The sequence below is a fragment of the Falco biarmicus genome, chromosome 4 (assembly GCF_023638135.1).
Source record: "Falco biarmicus isolate bFalBia1 chromosome 4, bFalBia1.pri, whole genome shotgun sequence".
Classification (NCBI taxonomy): Eukaryota; Metazoa; Chordata; class Aves; order Falconiformes; family Falconidae; genus Falco; species Falco biarmicus.
In genome coordinates this window covers 58,727,796-58,747,037 of record NC_079291.1, presented here as the reverse complement: position 1 = coordinate 58,747,037, position 19,242 = coordinate 58,727,796, and the positions used below count along the sequence as shown (strand labels likewise).

Here is a 19,242-nt window from a genome sequence, read left to right as displayed (position 1 = left end):
ACAGGCCTCCTGGGTTTCTGATGTCAGATCTTGGCCCAGGCATCGAGATGTTACATTCCACTTGGATTTTCTCAAATAGCTGCTGGCCTCTAATCATGGAAGCCCACTTACTCTGGCTGCTGTATGTTTGGAAAAAAACACATATTCAAATAATGGATTTTCAGTAATGTTCTGAACTTCAAGAAGAGGAGAAATTGCTGCACAGAAGTCCTGACAAACTTCACTTTAGGGCCACTCCTGTTTGATTAACACTGTTTTGTTAGAAAAAGCCTAATCAAGGTCTAAATATACATGTCATGAAGCAAGAAGAGGCAAAGAAAAGCCACATTGATACTGCTGGAGCCACTGGGTGCTGCCAGTCCCCAAGGTTTCATCAGCACTCTTGCAGTATTTTCCCTCTCTCCTGGCATGGTTAGTGCATCCCAGCCAACCGACCAGCAGCAGCAGGAGATTTCTAGTCATCTTAATTGCATAGAAAAGAAAGGTACCAAACATCTGTCAACCAGGAGACAAATAAATGAGAAATTCAACCTTTTCAGAATAGTTTCATGATTTTTGCTGCTGGTTTTGCTTCCTTAGCTTTTGGGGTTTCCGAAAGTGACTGGCAGGTATTGGTATTTCACCAGTGCAGACTGGTGACATCGAGCTGGTCTCTGTGCACACACGACCAGACACAGACACTGCAGCTCAAGGCAGATTCCATTTGTCTGAAGTCTGCCACCCAGTCCCACATGAAATGCTCAAGCACAGCTGGGACAGCACATGGGCTAGCTGGTGTGAGAAAGGGTGTATGGGAGACCTGTGCCCACTGCACGGGCACTTGGGAGCCCTAACCTGCCTGAAACGGTGCAAGACCCTACCCATGGGCAGCTAAATCAAACCTCAATGCTCCAGCAACCAGCCAGTTCTTATTAATGGATGAAAGGTGCTGGGAGTCTAGCTGTCCTTTGCTGAACATCTTCCTCTGTTCCAGTATATGGGAGTAAGAAACCCACCTTGAACAAAGAAGCTGTCCTGCTGTTCCAGGGAAGAGACACCATCCTTACTTTTCTTTGCTATCTCCTGGTCTTCAAAGCAACAACGTCCACGTCATCGGCTCTGGGTTTGCTGGACCCTACGAGCCCAGGCTTGCAGCACTGAGCCCGGGACACAGTGAACTCTGGCTGCATCTGCCAATTACAAACTATTTGGATGTACTTCACCTAATGAAAACAAATGGATTGTGCAATCCCTGTGACCGCAGATGTGCCGTGGGAGAGTTTTAACCCACTTGCTATCTTCGATGCCCGATCTGTACAAAGGAGGGTTGCACTGTATGTGGCTTATCAGACTCATCTGGGTCTTAATCTGGGAAGACAGACCCAGAACACATCTGCAGTGCCGGGATTTCACAACCCAGTTGCTTTAATCTTCCTGTGAAGAGTTTAACCTCTTCCCTGAGGCTCATCTATGGCCAGAGCTGAAAACACATCTCAGTGGCGCAAGCTCATTCTGTCATGGCAGAGGTTGCTCCAACTAGGGAAGATCTTTCAGACAAGATAGTGCAGGCATTTGTCAACAGGCATCATGTTTGAGGACAGGAGTCCTTAAGAAGCTCTTCCTAGCTCCACAGCCTACCAGCCAGATGAGTGAAACGTGACGATATTCTGCTCAGCAGCCTGTCCCTGACCACTGCAATGAAAAATTATGTTCACTGTGTTCTGGTTCTTGCTATTAACTTTCCCTAACTGGGTTTCCTGCCTCCAGGGGTTACCTTCCTGCCCAGAACATCCCATTCCCAGCTCTGCACACACTACTGAGGACTGTTATTTGTAGATAAGAATTTTATGGCACTTTGACATGGCACAAAGCTGGAATGCTTTTAAATCACAGCAAAACTGGTACCGGGATATGGCTGTGCCTTGCGCATCCCTCACAGGTTTATCAAGCTATGAGTATTTCTGCGAGAAAGCTTCTCCAAGTATGGAAATACTGCTTTGTCTCTCCATCTCATTCCTAAATTCCCAGGCTCAGGATCAAGGGAATCACACAGAAGAAACAATAGCAGCACAGGGTGAGGAAAGAGAAGAAGCAACAAAGCCTAAAACCAAATCTCAGTAGCTTATTACGAGGCATGTATTTTAATGTAAAGCCTATTAATTCAGTAATCATAGCTGTGTTTACTGTCACTTGTAACTGATGTGCTTTACATGCTCGGAGGACCACAGGCAAGGAGGGAGAGCTCTTCCTCCACAGCTCTCCCACCCTGGGCAAGGAGCCACCCGCTGCTGCCTGCTCCCAGCACGCCTGCCCCGCTACACACCCAAAGCTCAGCTTTGCAAAGTGCTTGAGGAAAACAAAACTCAACGATCCTGACCCATGTATTTATAGTGACCCTCCAGACTATAATTGTGATTATGTGGACTGGAAAGACTTTTGTGAGTGAACAAATGAGGAAAAAAATAATAATTAAAAAACCTTAAAAAATAAATCTGCAAGACCTTTTGAGAGGTCTGGATGGAGTTTATCATCTTGCTGCATTTCTGGTCCAGCTGCTTTTTGTACATCAGCCTTTGGGAAAGATACGTGTCTGTCATACCCTCGGTGATAGAAGTTGCTATCAGACAGCAGTTACTAGAGTTATGTGACAGCGGCATCCCATGCCACAGCTAAACAGCATGACCAGATAAGAGCAAACAATGTAAGTGAACAGAATAACATCTTTTATTTTCTCCTGGGTGTACACCTATTTTCTACCAACCACGGCTAAATGTTCCCTAGATTTAGCCCAGCACCATCTCCCAGTTTTGCTCCACATAATTAAATACAGCATATGAGAGGGGACAGAAGAGAGGGAAGTGCTTTCTGCAGCATCACAGCACATCAAAACGTACAGCTCTGCTCTGAAAAGCCTTTGTTTAAAAGGCGACAAAGGTCAAGGTGGGCTCCTCCAGTGCAGCAGCCCCTGGGATGGCACAATTAACTCCTTGACACGTGAAGTCAAAGCAAGGATATCTTACTGGTCCGACTGAGGAGATGTGGGAAAACATCCCAACACTTCTTCCGAGGAGCAGGGAAATCACCCTGACCTGGGATCCAAGCCACTGTGGATTAAAACTCTTTGGAATGAGAAGACCTTTTTTTTTTCTCTTTCTTTTTATATCCACAGTAATTTGCCACTTCAGTGGCATAAAAATTAAATCCAGCTGGAATGGCTCTTTAATTAAAATCATACTTTTCTTATCAGAGTGAGAACACTTAAATGATTACAAAAGAAACATGGAAACCTCTGGCATCCTGTTCCCCATTCTCCAGCCAGGCTGGGCAGAAAACTCACTCTGCTAAACCATGTGTAACCCTTTGGAGCCCATCCCATATGAGCTCTCCTCAGGCCATTTACAGACCAGAAAAAGTCATACAGGACATATAGAGTCTCTACAGAATGTACATACAAAAGCATGCTCTCTCTGGCTGAACCTGCTGGAGCTCACTCTTGTTTTAATTTGCCGACTACTGGAAATTCCCTATGGAAGCAAAGAATCTCTATACATTTAATTTCAGATTTAATTTATCTTCATAGCCAACTGAAAGGTTTCCCACTGTCTCGAAGGCACCCTCAGGCCAAAGGCTGAAACCATACACCCGACCCATTCCTGGAAGATACACTCCACCATCCCACACCGGTGGTTAAGGTTCTCTTTTTTCCCCCCAAGCACTATCATCCAGGCTTCTTAGGGCATCTTTGTATTTTGCTGGAGGCCTCTCCATATGGTGCCAACAAAATTCACGAGTCATGATGTGGGCAAGGGTGGGTCACACAATGTGCCACCCACCCACCATGAAGAGCACCTTGTGTGTCACAGCCTCTGGGCCACGGGGACGACTGCTGTTGTTGGTGCTACATGTGGGTTTCAGCCTTCCAGGGTTGCTCCCGTAACCATTTTCATGAGCATTAACCTCACAGCCAGACCCTCAGACAGCACGGCACAGCAATGTTAGCATCAGTGAGGCTAAGCTGATTTATTCTGGCTGAGGATGGTAACTGCAGGGTAGGATTTTCCCAAGCACAACTATTAGTTACATTCCTTGGGCTGAACGAATATGTGACCGAGTGCCTGCGTGCTTTTATCTTTCTGTTTTCAGTGCCAGGCCCTGCTGGGGAAAGGGATGTTAAGGCAGATGCTAGAACAGAGGTCTTGAACCCGTGCTGTTTGCAATGATCCTATGGGACTTTCCATCGGAACAGCACTATCACAGGAACTCAGCGGCATTTTCCTTACAGGCAGAATGGGGATCAGATGCTACTTCAGCTGGGAAAGTTCCTCCATTTTCAGCTCCAGTCAGACCACTGCAGCCACAAGGTGCTGGAATACAGAGGCTGAAATAACCATCTCCCAGACGAACCCAAGAACAGACACAGTGATGTCCAAGGGTCTCCCACGTAATGAGGACAAGGCAGTTTTACCCTGGCAGCACCTTCTGCCCTCTCCCTCCTGGCGCCCAGACGTGCTGCTTGCAGCCACACCACCGAACTGCCACCCTTCTGCAGGAAACAACCTGGGGGTAACCCGCTGGTATGCTCCACAGGAGACACCAACCCCCCATCTCATTGCTCAGGACTTTCTTAGATTCTTAAATACTTTTAAACTCTAGGCTTAGTCCAAGATGGTATTTCCAGGCCTGGAAATTTTCTGCCCCAATTAAATCTGCTGCTGGTGAAGTGAGTTAGAGATCCCCAGGCTCTGAGACTGAACATGCTTCAAACTAAGAGTTGTGACCAAACAGCTTTCAAAACTGAAACTCTTCCACTATCTGATCTACAATTTAAAATACAGGTCATGGTCCTTTCTCTGAGTGTGTCAGCTTTCCAACCAGCAAATCAGGGCGGTGGCATTTCTCTCCTTCCCTGAAATGGCTGGGCCATCATTTAAAGGTGTGGCATGTTCTGGCCATCTTCTGGCCCAAAAAAGAACATTTAAAAACAATCCATAGAAAGCAAGGGTTTTTTTCTTTATTCGCCCCTCTGTCAAGAAAAATAACTCAGAACTTGTGAATTTTTCTAGTTTCTTGATGAGAAGCAAAAAGGGAATAGCTATTCTATTTTTTCTCTCCCATCAATCAAGAATTAAAATCCCCAAGGATAAATATCTCCCTCACCCCCCGCAACTTTACAAGTAAAAGACCTCACCTTCACGAAAATATTTCTCAAGTAAAAGGTTAGGGGTTTGGGGTTTTTTGTTACGGAAAATACACTTGCAAGACAAACGTTCAGCAAGGGCTAATGTGAAGTGACCAGCTAACATTCTTTATATCTTGGCCTTAAGATTAATTCACAGTAACCACACATTCCCCACTCAGAGGTCAGCTGCAGCCAGTAACTGGGTGACCAGTGCAGAAGTGTAATGTTTTCCCCATTGCAGTCCTCACTGTCAGTGTATAATATCGATTTAAAATTTCTCTCCCTCTCACCCAGTTGCTCACCCCTCGCGAGCAAGCTCTGTGCGTGCGCAGTCGGAGATGGCTGACCGCGTCTCTTCTGGAGAGAAACGCTATTTTTAAATTCGCTGTTGTTATTTTAGTGCGGTGTGAAGGATCTGGGAGAGACTCCCTGTTGCTTGTATAAGAGCAACCGAAAATATTAATCCTCCTCTCCCTCCCATCTGAAACAAAAGATTTGCAAGAAACAGACGGCATCTGCTCTGCGAAACACCCTGCCGGCACTGACAGCCCCTGGCTCAACGCTGAGTATACGGCCAGGGACATCCTGATGAAAACCTCTCCGTCTCTGCTCCCTAACAAAACACTTGTTTCCCTTTGTGGCCATGATCTCCATGACAGCCTGAATGATGACACAGTTGGCTAGCAGCATGAGTCCACCATGGATGGATCCCTTGAAACAAGGGGTAACGGTGGGAGAGAGCAGTGATCCAAGCCACGCGCAGAGCAAAGCCCTCCAGTTGGCTTTGGGTTTCCTGCCCAAGCACACTCACACATACCTTAAAAAAAAAAAAAAATTATTAAAAAAGAGACCAAAGGGAAGATGGCCAAAAGAGGCATCATCTTCCCACTGGAGAACTGGCAAGCTGCAATACTGGGGGGGACAACATGAAACCATAGAGAGATCCTCCCCATCTCTCAACAAACCAGTAGCTTTCTAAGATGATCTGTTTCCATCTCCTACTCTCACCAGAATCAAACATGGACATGTTTCCAAGCCTGGCAAACCTCCTGTTCCTGCATTGATGGGTATATCCATACTGCATAACACCTTGCTCCTGTGAAAGGTGGTTTGCCTTGCTCAGTGTTCCCTTATGCAGGAGGGCGAGCTGCCATCGTGAACATTATCACACCCATCGCTCCCCCTGCATAGCTGCCTGGTGCATACACTTCATAGAGCAGGGCTCCTCCTGAGGCAGTCCCTGTGACAGACAACACACCCCTTTAAGAAATGGGCCAACCTCCATCACAAAAGGAGTTGGCTTTCTGGCTCTCAGCGCTGCTTTTGGCAGGTCGTTCTCACATCTCACTCCGCTCACTGCTACAAACCTGCCTACGCCCAGCCAAATTCAATCCCACCCAGCACCCAAACACTCCTGCACCAGCACTAGCCTTTTACTTTGGAAGATGCTTCCATTCCCTGAGGTTACCATGAGAGCACATGTAACGGCATCACCCCCATGACATCGATTTGCAAAGCTAATCCACGATTTATAGAGATAACTACAAAGTCTTTATGATGTAGGCAGACAAAAGCGCAAATAGGCAAAGGGCAAGTAAAGGAAATATATTTCTCTCATTTCCAGATTGTGTTTTAGGCATTCAGCTGCGAGACCATCCCTAGCAGAAAGTTCATTTACAAAACCTTGAATGGAACTAAGAGCTTCTCAGCTTCATCCTGTGCCTGAAACGTAGCTGAATTTATTTGTTCATCTCCTTCTACGCATGGTTACCCCAGTGGAGGCTGTTCCTTGCCTATACTTCTACCCAGGCTACTCTGCAAGGGAAATAAGCATTTATTTTTAGGTGCATTGTACTCTGGTTGGGCTCTCCTCCCAGGGCTGCAATATATATTTAATACTTGTTTCCAGAGCTGACAACCCAGGAAGCTTGAGTGGTGAACTGGCAGAGAAGAAATAATTACAAAGCAGAGGGGCACCAACCTGCCAAGCATGTTAATACCCCTTCTAGAAACAGAGACTTGACTTCTCGACAGTTCCGTAGCGGGGAAGAAAGCAAACCCGAATCAAAGACACAGTTGCTGCTTTATGATGATGATGATTTCAGTTGTGCAATAACAAATCCTGTCAAATTTGCAGCAGAGAGGAACAGGAGGAGAAATCCTGTATTAGAGCAATATGTTGAAGACAAAAAAACGCATGCTGGAAAAAGGCAGTATGGGAGAGTCAACTGCACCTGGGCTGCTCAGCGTTCCCAGCACGGGCTGTCCCTAGGACTGTTACATGTCTGGGATGCTTCTAGACAGCAGTGATCCAAGTGGGATCAGCAGACCCAGTGATCAACCTGCACAAGAGATCCCACCCCACTGTAGGGCTGTTCCACAACGGATCCACCCAAAGGCTGTGGTTCCTAACCCCTTTGCGGATGGCATTCACAACTGCCGCCCTCATGTCTCTCTTCCCTGTTGCTCTCAGCTGCCCTTCCATGCAGTACTTTTCCTGTACCTCATCCTAGTCCTCACCACATCCCTAGGGAAATACCATGCTGGGATCACAGGTCTCAGCCAGTCCCCAAGGCCTCCATCACAGCTTGCAGCTGCCACTTGCACTCTCTTCCTTCTGCGTCTCTTCTTCCTGAGCAAATACAGTGCTGTTGAGCACATTAGGTGTCTTTCCTTTAGAAAACCACAATCTTTACTCATACCTTTACTTAGACGTACTTCCACAACTGAATTTAGTATTTCTGGAAGGTGGCCCTTCAATAAATCCTGGCTTTATCTGCATCTCTAACAATGATATGTAGCAAAAAAAATTTGAACAGACAACCATAGCTTCAGCTATATAGCTCGGTTTAAAAATATTTCCAGATGCTTATTGGGCCCGTAAGACATTTCTGAGGCTCAGGTCAAGTAGACCCAAGGCAGCAACCTCCAACTTTTAATTTCCTTTCCATCTACAAAACCGTCAGGGCTTGGCTAACACAGTTTAACCACCAGAGCTGTCTGGCTCTAGGAACAGGTTCCCAGTCAAAGGAGCACAGCAAAACAGTGAAAATTTAAGAAGTGGAAGGTAAATAACCTTATGAATACAATAGGAGCCTCATGTTGGCAAAGAACTCAGGGAGACAGAAAGGTTGTTCCTGCTTTACAACTCCAAGCTTGTAAGATCCAAATGAAAAAAACCAGTCAATGTGGAATACACAAATACACATGCCAATGTTAGAAGTCTCTTCCTCACAAGGTGTTTCATTATAGCATAGATCACGCACTTCCAACACAACTTCAGCCACTGACAGACATCCAACCGAGTGTCTCCAACAGAACAAGGGACCAAGATGACGGATCTCTGAGAGGAACATCTCACACCACAGTTTTATTAAGTGCTGTTACAGCTGTGACTGATTGCTGATATATGGAACATAATAATTTTTTTATTGGACCGACTAGTACAGCTAGAGAGAGAAAAAAAAGCTTTTGAAGCTCTTTGAAACACACTCAGGAAACTTCAGTCTATGCATAGGTCTGAAATAACTGTTCTGATTTTAGTCAGGTTTGTTAATTACAGAAAAAAAAAGGTAATTAGCACCTGCAGAGCAGACAAATCGCTTAGCCAGGGAGGAGCTGGTAGGACCATCAGACCTTGTAGGGCTGCAGGGGTGGGTGAGTTATCACCTCTGCAACAGCAAGGAACTAGCAGGTGGTGAGACGTGAAGAAAACTGGCATGTCATAAAAATCAATGTCTCCACTGAGTTCGAGGTTTTAAACGTCCAGCAGAACCATGAATGTTAATTTGCGGGCTTGCCTTTTGGAGAGACGTTGCAGGTCTGCAGCACAGAACGATGGTAGCGATGGGTTTGCAATAAGCTGCTCCCTCTGACCAGCACACTTGTCTTTCACCTTGTCCCACTGATAAACAGCTCCAGGCTAAACCCAGAGCAATTGTTACTCAGCTTTCTCTTTCAGACCTCAGGAAGCATTGCTATGCCTGAAAGCATATATTTTTATTTATTAAATATATATATATATATCAGTTGTTCCAATACAAGCCTTTATTTCTCTTGATAAATCTCGCCTCATCTGCATTGTACACATCCAGTCTGAAGCTAATAAGCCCTTGACAGTATACTGTTTGCTGAAATGTGTATGACTTCCCAGGGGAAGGAGCAGAGAACGGGCCAAAGAGGAACAAAGTTTAATTTTGCTAAAATGGTGCTACAAAAGAAACTGTGTGGGCATGAGAAAAGAACAAGAATCCCTGCACTCAAAACCACAGCCCGTGTCCCAGCTGCAAAGCACCAGCAGGTGAAATAAAGCTTTGCACTGAGAAACTGTGCAAAAAGGAAACTACAACAAGAGTCGGTGAGTAGAGCAAAACAGAAGGGGTGGGAAAATTCCTTGAGAGGAATCACTGCAGCACTGAAATGAAGTGCGTGGCATAGCTGAGACCCACACGGCTCTGCAACTGTGTTTAATGTCATTCCCCCCCAAAACGTAAGCAGCCTAGCAGTCAACACTTGAGCACGTCAGTAATCCTTCACCTAGTGTCTGGCCTCCTTTCGGTGCCCTGTGAAGTTGGGAACAGTCTCAGCAGCAGCATTTTTCTCTGCCTTTGAGCATGTCAAGCAAAAAGAAAACATGTTCCTATTGTGAAAAAAGCTGGAAAGCCTAATTATGCTTAAGAGCCAGGATGAAAATGAAAAATAACCAGATGGATGCAGACATGGCAGGAAACAAGTGGCTTGTTTCAGTGTTGGCTCTTTTGCACTTGCATCTTGCTTTGAAATGACTCCAGGGCAACAAGAAAACCCCGTGACCTCCCCAGGAAGGGAGTCCCGAAGGGGTCCCCAGGCAGCACAGGGCTGGCAGAGGGTCTCCAGCACCCCTCCGTGTAGCGCCCACCACATGGCAGGACTCAGCAAGGGGAACAAAGCAGCCACATCCTTTTGCGTTCCTTGCTGAATTGTTCCAAATTACTCGCCCTAAATTACAGGGGAAAAAGCAGCCAAGAAATACTGGGCACCGCTCAGGATTGAGCCCAATCACTGATGGCAAGGAGGATAAAGTAGCTTTAGCAGCAGGATATGTGCAACCACGTCAGCTAGCACTGCTGCAGCTCCACGGCCGAGCAGTCTGCCTTTGGGCAAGGATGTCATTCGCCTCCTCCCTCTGCAAGAAGACACATCTGGTAGGGCAGGGGGGTTTAATCTCTTCTCAGCAAACTCCGGAGGGCTGTGAAAGGTGACATAAGAAAAAAACAACCAACAGATAAGGACATACATCCCACATAGCCATGAATGGGATGAACTTTCTAAAGGGGTTCACCTCTCCCCTGAAAAGCGGCTAGGGATCTGTAATGGGAAAGCAGCTATAAAAAACATAATTATTACATTCACTTAAGATAAGAGTTGAATTTGGCTACAGCAAAATAAAGGTGGAAGAGGTATAATCTCCAGCAGGATTTGGATTCTGGCTGTTTCCAAGCTAAGTGCACAAAAGTGCTGTATCAGCATTGAGGCAGCTTTTCATTTTGGCGCAAATCTACAGAGTTATGGATCTTTTTTTTTGGAGGGGTGGGCATCAGGCTGAGCATATTTAATTTTGTTTCCTTTTTGCCTTGCAAAGGGACTTGCTGCTTAAAGTTTGAACTGCAGCAGTCTGGCCACTAAGGAAAGATGAAATAAAAGCTGCTTTTCAGTAATGAGTAAAGCAGGCTGCAGGGGAAAGCTCAGCGTGAGCAGGTTTTCTTCTTTTTTTCACTCTTACACAACACAAGAGAAACCCAGGGAGGGATTCAGCTTGCAGCTTAAGATCCCTAAATGTAGGTGTCTACCTGAGGACTGAACTGCTGCTGCAGTCAATGAGGGTTCAGAAACATGCATAACAGAGGCACGTGGTGCCATTTCAGATAACTTTATTTTCTGTGTTCATAGCATCCACATGGGGCTGGCAGATAACACAGCAGCTGCAGGGGCTTCGCTCTCCACAAACGGATGGTGTGGGACAACGGGATATTTTCCAAAATGGCCTGAGGTGTCCAAGATGGAGCAGCCAAACCCAACCTGACAACAATGCTGACCACAACAGGAGCTCAGACCACGCAGGTCACATGTAGACACCTATGCAGAAATGCCAAAACGTAGGTGTCCTGATCTGCCAGGTGAATCCCACCCCAAGGCCACCTGCAAGGAAGCCCACAGACTGATTAGCTGTGATAGACAATGACATTTATAAGGCCCCTGGAGACACTCGCTGCTCAGATATTGGTTGTGATGTTACAGATCACCAGGTATTAATTGAAACATCTGTTAAACACAGAATCAAGGTTGGAGCCTCAAAGGAACATCTTTTAAAAAGGTACCAAATAGACTTCAGCTTTACAAAGGAAGACAAAGTATTGATATTTTCCCCTCCAGACAAGAATCGTATTTAAATAGATTTTAAATAGATTTTTTTTTTCTTCCCTCTTGATGAGGTGCAGTTTCACAGGGATGAAAACTAAAAAATTTTGGAGCTTCTACTCAGCTTCGCAACTATCAGGATTAGGAACATCCCTGAGCCTGCTGCAAAAACAAGGAGGGGATGACAGGGATGGTGGCTCAGCAAACAGAGTTGGGGGCTCCCTACTCAGTTCCTTTGGTCTCTTCTCAACTTTAAATCAAAGCAAATCAATGAAGCTGAGGCATGACATCCAGGAGATTTTATCAAAACAACATGGCCAAGTCTGTTGTCCAGCCCACTAGTGAAATGCATCTGAAAATAATCCTGATTTGGTTCTGAATTAGAAAATAATCCCAAATCAATTCTAACGTTTGAATTTAAAATCCAACCGACGGAAGGGTAAGTCTCCATTCCCCAGCAGTGCAAAAAATGAAAGGGTTAGACTTCTCACCCCCAGGGCAGTCACTAACTATCTAATGTCATTAATAGAGGAGTTTAAGGCTGTTACCATCCACTCTTTCAGTTGCCTGGAAAAGTGACTTTGTTAACGTGAATTACACCAGTGTCTCTAAAATTCATGTACAGCTCACAAGCTAAAATAGGCCTTTAAGTCACAGAAATACTGTATATATAAAAGTTAGTGCTGTAGATAAAATCTGGCACAATAAACCACCAGTAAAGCAGCCCTAATGTGTGTTTTCCAGCCGTAAGCAAACCACAACACATACCCCTGCGCGCAAAAACGTCCCTAAATTCACTTTATGAACGAACCATCTAAAAATTACTGAACTGAGTTCTGTCGTCACCTACGCTAACTTCGCACCAGGGCTGCATGACTTCAGGGCACTGCATCTGCCTGCATCCGCATGACTGATGGATGAGCGGAGGAAAGAGTATCTAAGGCAAGGACTGTAACAGCAACAAAAAATCACACCTGCTTCCGCCTCTTAACCTTACCTGCTCGCTCCCAGCGGGTCAGGCCGTGTTCACGTAGGCTATTTATATTTGTGCAGATTGGCAATTATTAAACATAAGTGCTCTTGCTATTATAGCTCTTCCCTCATTAGGGTTTATGCATGAGGTTAAGCAGTTTAAAAGTGATTTGTAGCAAAGCTAATCGCCAGTAGATGCTTCTAACGAAGCTGAAGTTTCAGGATAGAAAGTCTTGGTACTTCATTAACAACATCCTTATCAGAAGGAAACTGCACTTTTATTCACATCTCCAGAAGCCTTTAGGTTTTCTAAAAACCCAGTGCTGAAGAAGTCTGGCAACACCCCATTCAAGAAATAAAAGAGCTGCATAAGGGTGCACAGAGCATCCAGCACTTGGTGGCATTGGGGAGCCCATCTTCTTCTCAAACCCTCCCCCCAGCACTTTCTGAGACCTAATGAACGAACCCTCCCCTGCATTATGGGTCCTGTAACGTGAAAGGTGAAGCTCGTGCCTGGAGAGATGAACCACCCCAGAGAAATCCCTGGTGGTCAGGCATGAAGCCAAGCATGCTGCAGGTTGCTCCAAAAGGGAACGGTGGCAAGAAGACCGCTCAGCTGGTGAACAGCCTTCCCCAGCCATGCACAGGACCTCCCCATCACGGCTGAGCTGTGTTAGCTCTGGATGGAGGCCAGTCTAATGGCTGGCATCCCTGCCCTGCCCCTCTCACACCTCAAAACCAAGGACCTGATTTTCCTTCCTCTGCAGTCCTCTGGGATCTCATTTTCGAAGGCCAAGACGTCTCCCCTCTTGGCTCGGTTCCCACCCAAATGAAGCTGTGAGAGCTCTTGACTTCTGGAAAACATCTGGGAGCGTGGAAGGGAAATCACAGGCATTCAGCACTCACCGAGGAAACCCTGCCTGGCTGCACAGGGTGGGAGGGCAAACGGCAGGCTCAGCGAGTCTCACGGAGGGAGCAGGAGCTTCTGACCTGCCTGTCTGTTTATCCATCCATGCTCTCCATCCCACCTGTTGGACCACAACTCCAGCCCCTCCTGCTCTGGGGCCTCCAGGCACCTCCAACCCATTTTGTCTATGGTTTTGGCCCACGACTGAGGATTTTTCTTGGCTGCATTTCCTAGATTTTGGTCCTTACAAATGACTTCCCTCTTCTTCCCAATACAGTAGGAAGAAAGTGGCTGAGGCCAGAGAATGGGGCTGTATTTAACCACACAACCGGCACTGGAAAACCACATATCCATTTCCACTGAGCCAGCGTGATACAACAGAGATCCCACTTGCAGCAGTGAAATGACACTGTCACACTTGTGCTGACTTGGTCTGAGGGCAGGATGTGACCTATGGAGTTCATAAAACCAAGATAAGTCCTGCTCCTCATCAAAACTTGAGTAACACCTTTTATCCTGCACAGATAATTTGACTCCCTTCCTGAATTTGAGCCACAGATGCCATGCAGAGTGTGACAAATCTCCTCCAAGTGCGCTCAGCTCTGACTGAAAAAAAATAAATTATCATCTCGTCTTGGGTCTCATTGATCTACACAGTGTCTGGTGCCCTTCCTCAGACTGCCAATAAATGGGACACTTGATGCTTAACAGGGAGACTTCCTTTCTGTCCCTCTTCCCCCTCTCCTCCAACTAAGATTAGTGCCTACAAACTAGCCCAAATACCAGGTAACTTCCCACTCCTACCAGGCTTCCCTGCCCCCCCCCCCCCCCCGAAAAATAAAGAAAATGTAGGTTTGCCATTTCCAAGGCAGCCTTGCAGCTGGTGCCTCGGGAGGGCTGAAAGCCCTCTTTCACGACACTGATCCCATCACTTACTCATGCCCCAGCTTCCCACTTGCAAAATGTGCACAGCACCTCTCTGCTTTGTATCCACCAACTACCACGACCTCCCCCCGCACCCAGATACTGAAGTGAGAAGAGACAAATAGCATTCAGCAAAGCCACACCACTGTGAAACAATAAAACAAGAACAAAACGTCACGGCAGCCTCACAAGCCAGCACTGGAAGGACTCAGCACAAAGCACAGCACACCTTACTTTGCATTTTCATCTGGTGCAGCCCTCTGGCTGTCACACTGCTGCTGATATAACAACAGGAAGGAGTTTGAACCAGAGTATTTTTAAAGCACCGTAAAAAGGGTGAAACACAGATACAGACCCAAATTCATGAGTCAGGCAGCTTTCTCTGTCCATGGTCCCATCTACCTCCTGGTGCTGCATATTTGGCAACTATCCCTCTTTTTAAAAAAAAACCAGGTGGACTCATCTCCTTTTACAATACATCAAGGTTCCCCTCCTGTCTGGTTCTCCAGACTTTTCCTGCTGGAGACAGACCTCTCAGCTGTGGGGAGGGTGCAATAATTATGGTGTGAGTCCCCTTGCTGACATACTGGCAGGCTGGAATAAAACACTGCTGGAAATAGCCTTAAATATTCCACATGGAATATTTTTTTCTTGCCTCAGATACTGTGGTTTTGCCTATTTTTCTGTTTTGCCTCATTATGTCCTAAGTAAGAGCTTCTAAAATATATGTACTGCTGAAAATATGTACTCTGAAAACTTCCAGCATTATAAAGAGGCAATGAGACTCTCAAAGCTACCCAGATACAGGGTTGGGCAACTGGTTCTCCTAAATAAAGTCAGTCATGCATTTATGCATGTATAAATTTAATAAATCATACACTCAGTAACACACGGAGGGTTTGTGGCAAGGCCTTTGTTAAACACATGTTGTTACTGTGAAAGGATCTGTGTGTCGCATGCAGGAATTCAGCTGGAGGATTCTGGTGAGTACCTTGCCTTTTTGTCAGAAACATTGATTATTTTGTTTTAAACACATTTATCTCGCTTCTCAGGCTCAGTCAATGACAGGATGAAAGAGATACAGATGCAGCTGCAGTGGTTGTCCCAAGAGCTTAAATTTAACTGTTTTTTTACAATGGCCCTGCTTCCAGTATTTACACTTGGACTGCTAAAGCTAAAGGATCAAATCTGAGGTTTTTATTCCTTTCCATCACACATCTACTTCATGGCTGAAGTAGAATAAAACTCTGAAGAAAAGCACAAATTACACCAGCTGGCCAGATTTGGTTAATTCAATGAGCTTGCAGTCTGAAGGCATGCGGAATCCACCAACTGCTTTGAATTAGCCACATCTCATTTACCAGACACACACTGGGACAAAAAATAGCCCACTATGTAGCTCTCTGGGCCAGATTATCTTAGTTACACCCCTGAAAAGGTAAACTGACCCACTAGAACCTAACAGGGATTATTCTGGATTTACACCTTGCCCTCCCTTCCCACCTTTAGCACTTCAGAATGTTAAAGGCTGATGGCTGCAGGAGGCAGGTCTCTGGTGAGCATGGTCTGATGAACTACAGCAAATGAGATTTGCCCAATTTCCTTTTTTACCACATTTGTAGATCGTGAGAGGCCGAGGTGAAAGTTTATAACAGCAATCAGAAACCACATGGCTGCAACAGTTTTATAGCACTGAACTTCTCAATCTGCCAGTCACTCTTGTTCAGAGTTTTTCCAAGGACATACCAATAAAAATTATCACAATAAATTATAAGAAGGAAAAAAAAAAAACCCACCCACAACTCTACTGACCCATCGCAGTCCCAGAGCCAGGTTGTTACAACTGCTGAATTATTTTCGCTGTAAAAATGAGCACCGAATCCCAGGTCTAAACTGAGAAACAAAACCAAAGGTGATTTTCTCTAGCACTGAGGCACTTCAGCATTAGTCACCTTGCAGATCAGCACTGATAAGGAGCATGTGAATCTCTTTAACCTACTAGTATGAACCAGGTCCCAGGAACATTAACACAACAAAAGAATGAGAAAACAACCAACGGTTCTACTAAACCAAGGGCAAGTGAGATAAAGTATGAAAAAACAAGATAATAAAAAGGGTTGAAAAGGAACCAGTACCTGGATTGCACCAGGGCTGTGCCCATGCCATTGTCCCAAGGCTTCAGGGGTTTGTGCTTATTGACAGCCAAGCATTGATGGCAAGGACACCAACAGCACCACCAGAAGGGCCCGATCCTGCCACCACTTGCATGACAAACCTCAGTGGGCTACAGGACTTAACTCTCCATAGGATCTGGCCCCAGAGGACCTCTTAATGCCAACAGTGTTTCAAGAAATGGGATTTTTGCCATGGGCTTCAGTGGAAGTGAGAGTTGGAGCAGACCCAGCAGCTTATGGGACCGCTGCCCCCCTCTCATTTCCCCAGCTCCAGCCTTGGACATGAGCTATTTTGGATCTTCCCTAAAGCAAAGTCTGTAGAATTCCAGGAAATAATTGCCTGGTCATTTTTTTTAATAGTTTAATCCATTTTCCCAGCCTGTTCTTTCTCAAATAAAGTCTTTGGCAATGCAGATGGCTGGGTGGCTCATGGTGACAGGGAAAAAAAATGAAATAAGTGTCTCATTTCTTAAGGGACAAGGCGGGGGGGGGTGGGGGGGGGGGAGAAAGGTGAGAGGAGCGATGCAGTGACAAAACTGGGGGTTACTTTCCCCTCTCTGAGGCTGGGCTTGGTCGGTCTGACTCTACTGGGGGTCGGTGCTGCTCGGAGCACGCCACTGTCACCGCTGCCACCAGCCCAGCAGAGCCAACAGAAGCGAGCTACAACCAAGTACCGATGGCACCACCTCAGCTCCTGTGGGTGCCAACCCAACACAACGTTGGTGAGGAAACCTCACCTTCCAGAGGGAGAAAACACGTGTGGGAGAAGATCCGAAGTAAGAAGGGAAGGCAGGCTCGGCCAGCACCCTATCTCCGCGCCACCCCAGCCTGCCGGGCAGAAACGGTCCCGCTAGGAACCGGGCGCTGCAGGGGAACGAGCTGCAGGAACAAAAGCGTCGGAGCCCCGTGTCTGCCCAGGGTGCGGGGACAAGCGGCTCCTGCACCCACGTGTGCGCACACGGCCGGTCGGCAGCAGAAACCAGCCCCTTCGATAATCGCACCCGCTGCGACGAGCCACCTGCGGGGGGACGACACAGCCCCGACCCAGGGACCTGCGAGCGTGGCGGTGACACGCAGCAGGGACTCAGCAGCCGGCAAACGCACCCAGTGCTCCCGGCTCCTGCTCCTGCTCCGCGCCGGGGCCGCGCACCCTCGCCGGCTGTGCGCCCGCGAGCGGCGCCTGCGGAACTTCTCCCGGGCACTCGCTCCCGGACGGCAGGCAGGTCCCACCGGCAGCCCCCTGCCCCGCCGCCGGGGAATTTCATCCCCTTACCCCCTGTTTTAGGGCAGGGGGAACTTTGCACAAAACGACCGAGCTCCTGAACAGAGCAACCAAAGCAAAGCATCAGAAAAGCCAGGCTGCAAACCTGAATGACAACAAAACCAGGAGTCTGAAATAAAACGCGAACAGCCCCTCACCCAGCGGATTCCTCCAGATCGAGAGATCCTCTCGCTCCTGAAGAGGAACCGTACCTCGCACAGGAAAATGCAGCGGCTGCTGTGTGCCAGTTACGGGGCAGGGGGGGACGGGACCCCCCAGGGCGCACCTGCCTGACCCGGCGCCACTTGCAAAGTTGTCCCAAAGTTTGCCCGCGGCTGCACGGACGCGGCCCGGCGCGGCACTCACCGCCGAGAGGAGCCAGCCCAGCAGCGGCAGCACGACGCCCAGCACCCCGCTCTCCATGCCGCACCCGCGGGCACCCCGCACCGCCGGCCCCGGCCGCTGCCGCCAGCGCTGCGCCCGCTCCCGCCGCCCGCCTGCGCGCGCCCCGCCAGCCGGGGGGGGAGGGGAGGCAGGGGAGGGGAGGGGAGGGGAGGGGAGGGGAGGGGAGGGGACACCGGCGGCTCCGCACCGCGCGCTCCACCGCCCCCGCCACCCCCCGCGCGGGGCGGGGCCGCACCGCCCCCAGCCTCAGGTGCCGCGGGGAGGCTGCGCTGCGCGGGGAGGCTGCGCTGCGCGGGGAGGCTGCGCTGCGCGGGGAGGCTGCGCTGCGCGGGGAGGCTGCGCTGCGCGGGGAGGCTGCGCTGCGCGGGGCGGTCGCGCTCCGGCCCCGGCCCCTGTCCCGGTTCTTGCCCCTGCCCCACTCCTGCCCCGGCCGCCCGCTGAGCTCACCCGAGTCCTCCCTCCCCCCTTCCTCCGCCCCCTCTTCTTTCACCCTTTATTGATTTTCCCTTCTTTTGCCTCTTCCTCTGGTTTTCTCTTCTCTTGTCCTCCTGGTTTGCCTTCTTTCCCCTTTCTGTCTCCTTTTTCCCTCTTTCCCTTTTCCTTCCTCTCTCTTTCTCCCTGCTCGTTTTTTCCTTTCTCCTTTTCCATTCTTTCCCTTCTTTATTTCCCTTTTCCTCTTTTTTTCTCTTCTCCATCTTTCTTCCCCCCTTTCTCTCCTTTCCCACATTTCCTTTTCCGTTTCCCCCTTTCCTCCCTCTTCCTTTTCCCCTTTGTTTCCCTGTTTCTTTTTGCCCTTCTATCCCCTTTTTCCTTTTTTTTCCCCTTTCCCCCTTTTTCCACTTTTTACGCCTCCCCTAATTTTTATGCCTCTTCTGCTTTTTATACCTTTTCTGTTACCTCCTTTTTATTTTTTTGGTTTCTTCTGTTTCCTTTTTGCTTCCTTTGTTAATTTCTCACCATTTAACTTGTGTTTTATTTTAATTTAATTTATTTTTTTTTATTAAGCGTTGCAATAGGGTGGAGAGGAACCAAGGCTGAGGAAAAG

The 19,242-nt window shown here is 47.7% G+C and overlaps 1 protein-coding gene across 2 annotated transcripts in view; it reads right to left on the bottom strand.

Moving 5' to 3' along the window:
- Positions 1–18,299, bottom strand: part of LOC130147874 (vasoactive intestinal polypeptide receptor) — a 116,041-nt gene extending 97,742 nt beyond the window's left edge. The window contains exon 1 of one of the 2 annotated variants that reach the window (XM_056335670.1): positions 18,159–18,299. In XM_056335670.1, the coding sequence (XP_056191645.1) occupies positions 18,159–18,215 (57 nt within the window). In that variant the 5' untranslated portion in view covers positions 18,216–18,299. Of the gene's footprint in view, positions 1–995; positions 1,321–18,158 lie in introns of those variants that run through there. The other variant, XM_056335671.1, reaches the window with a different exon arrangement.
- Positions 18,300–19,242: the final 943 nt, after the last annotated feature.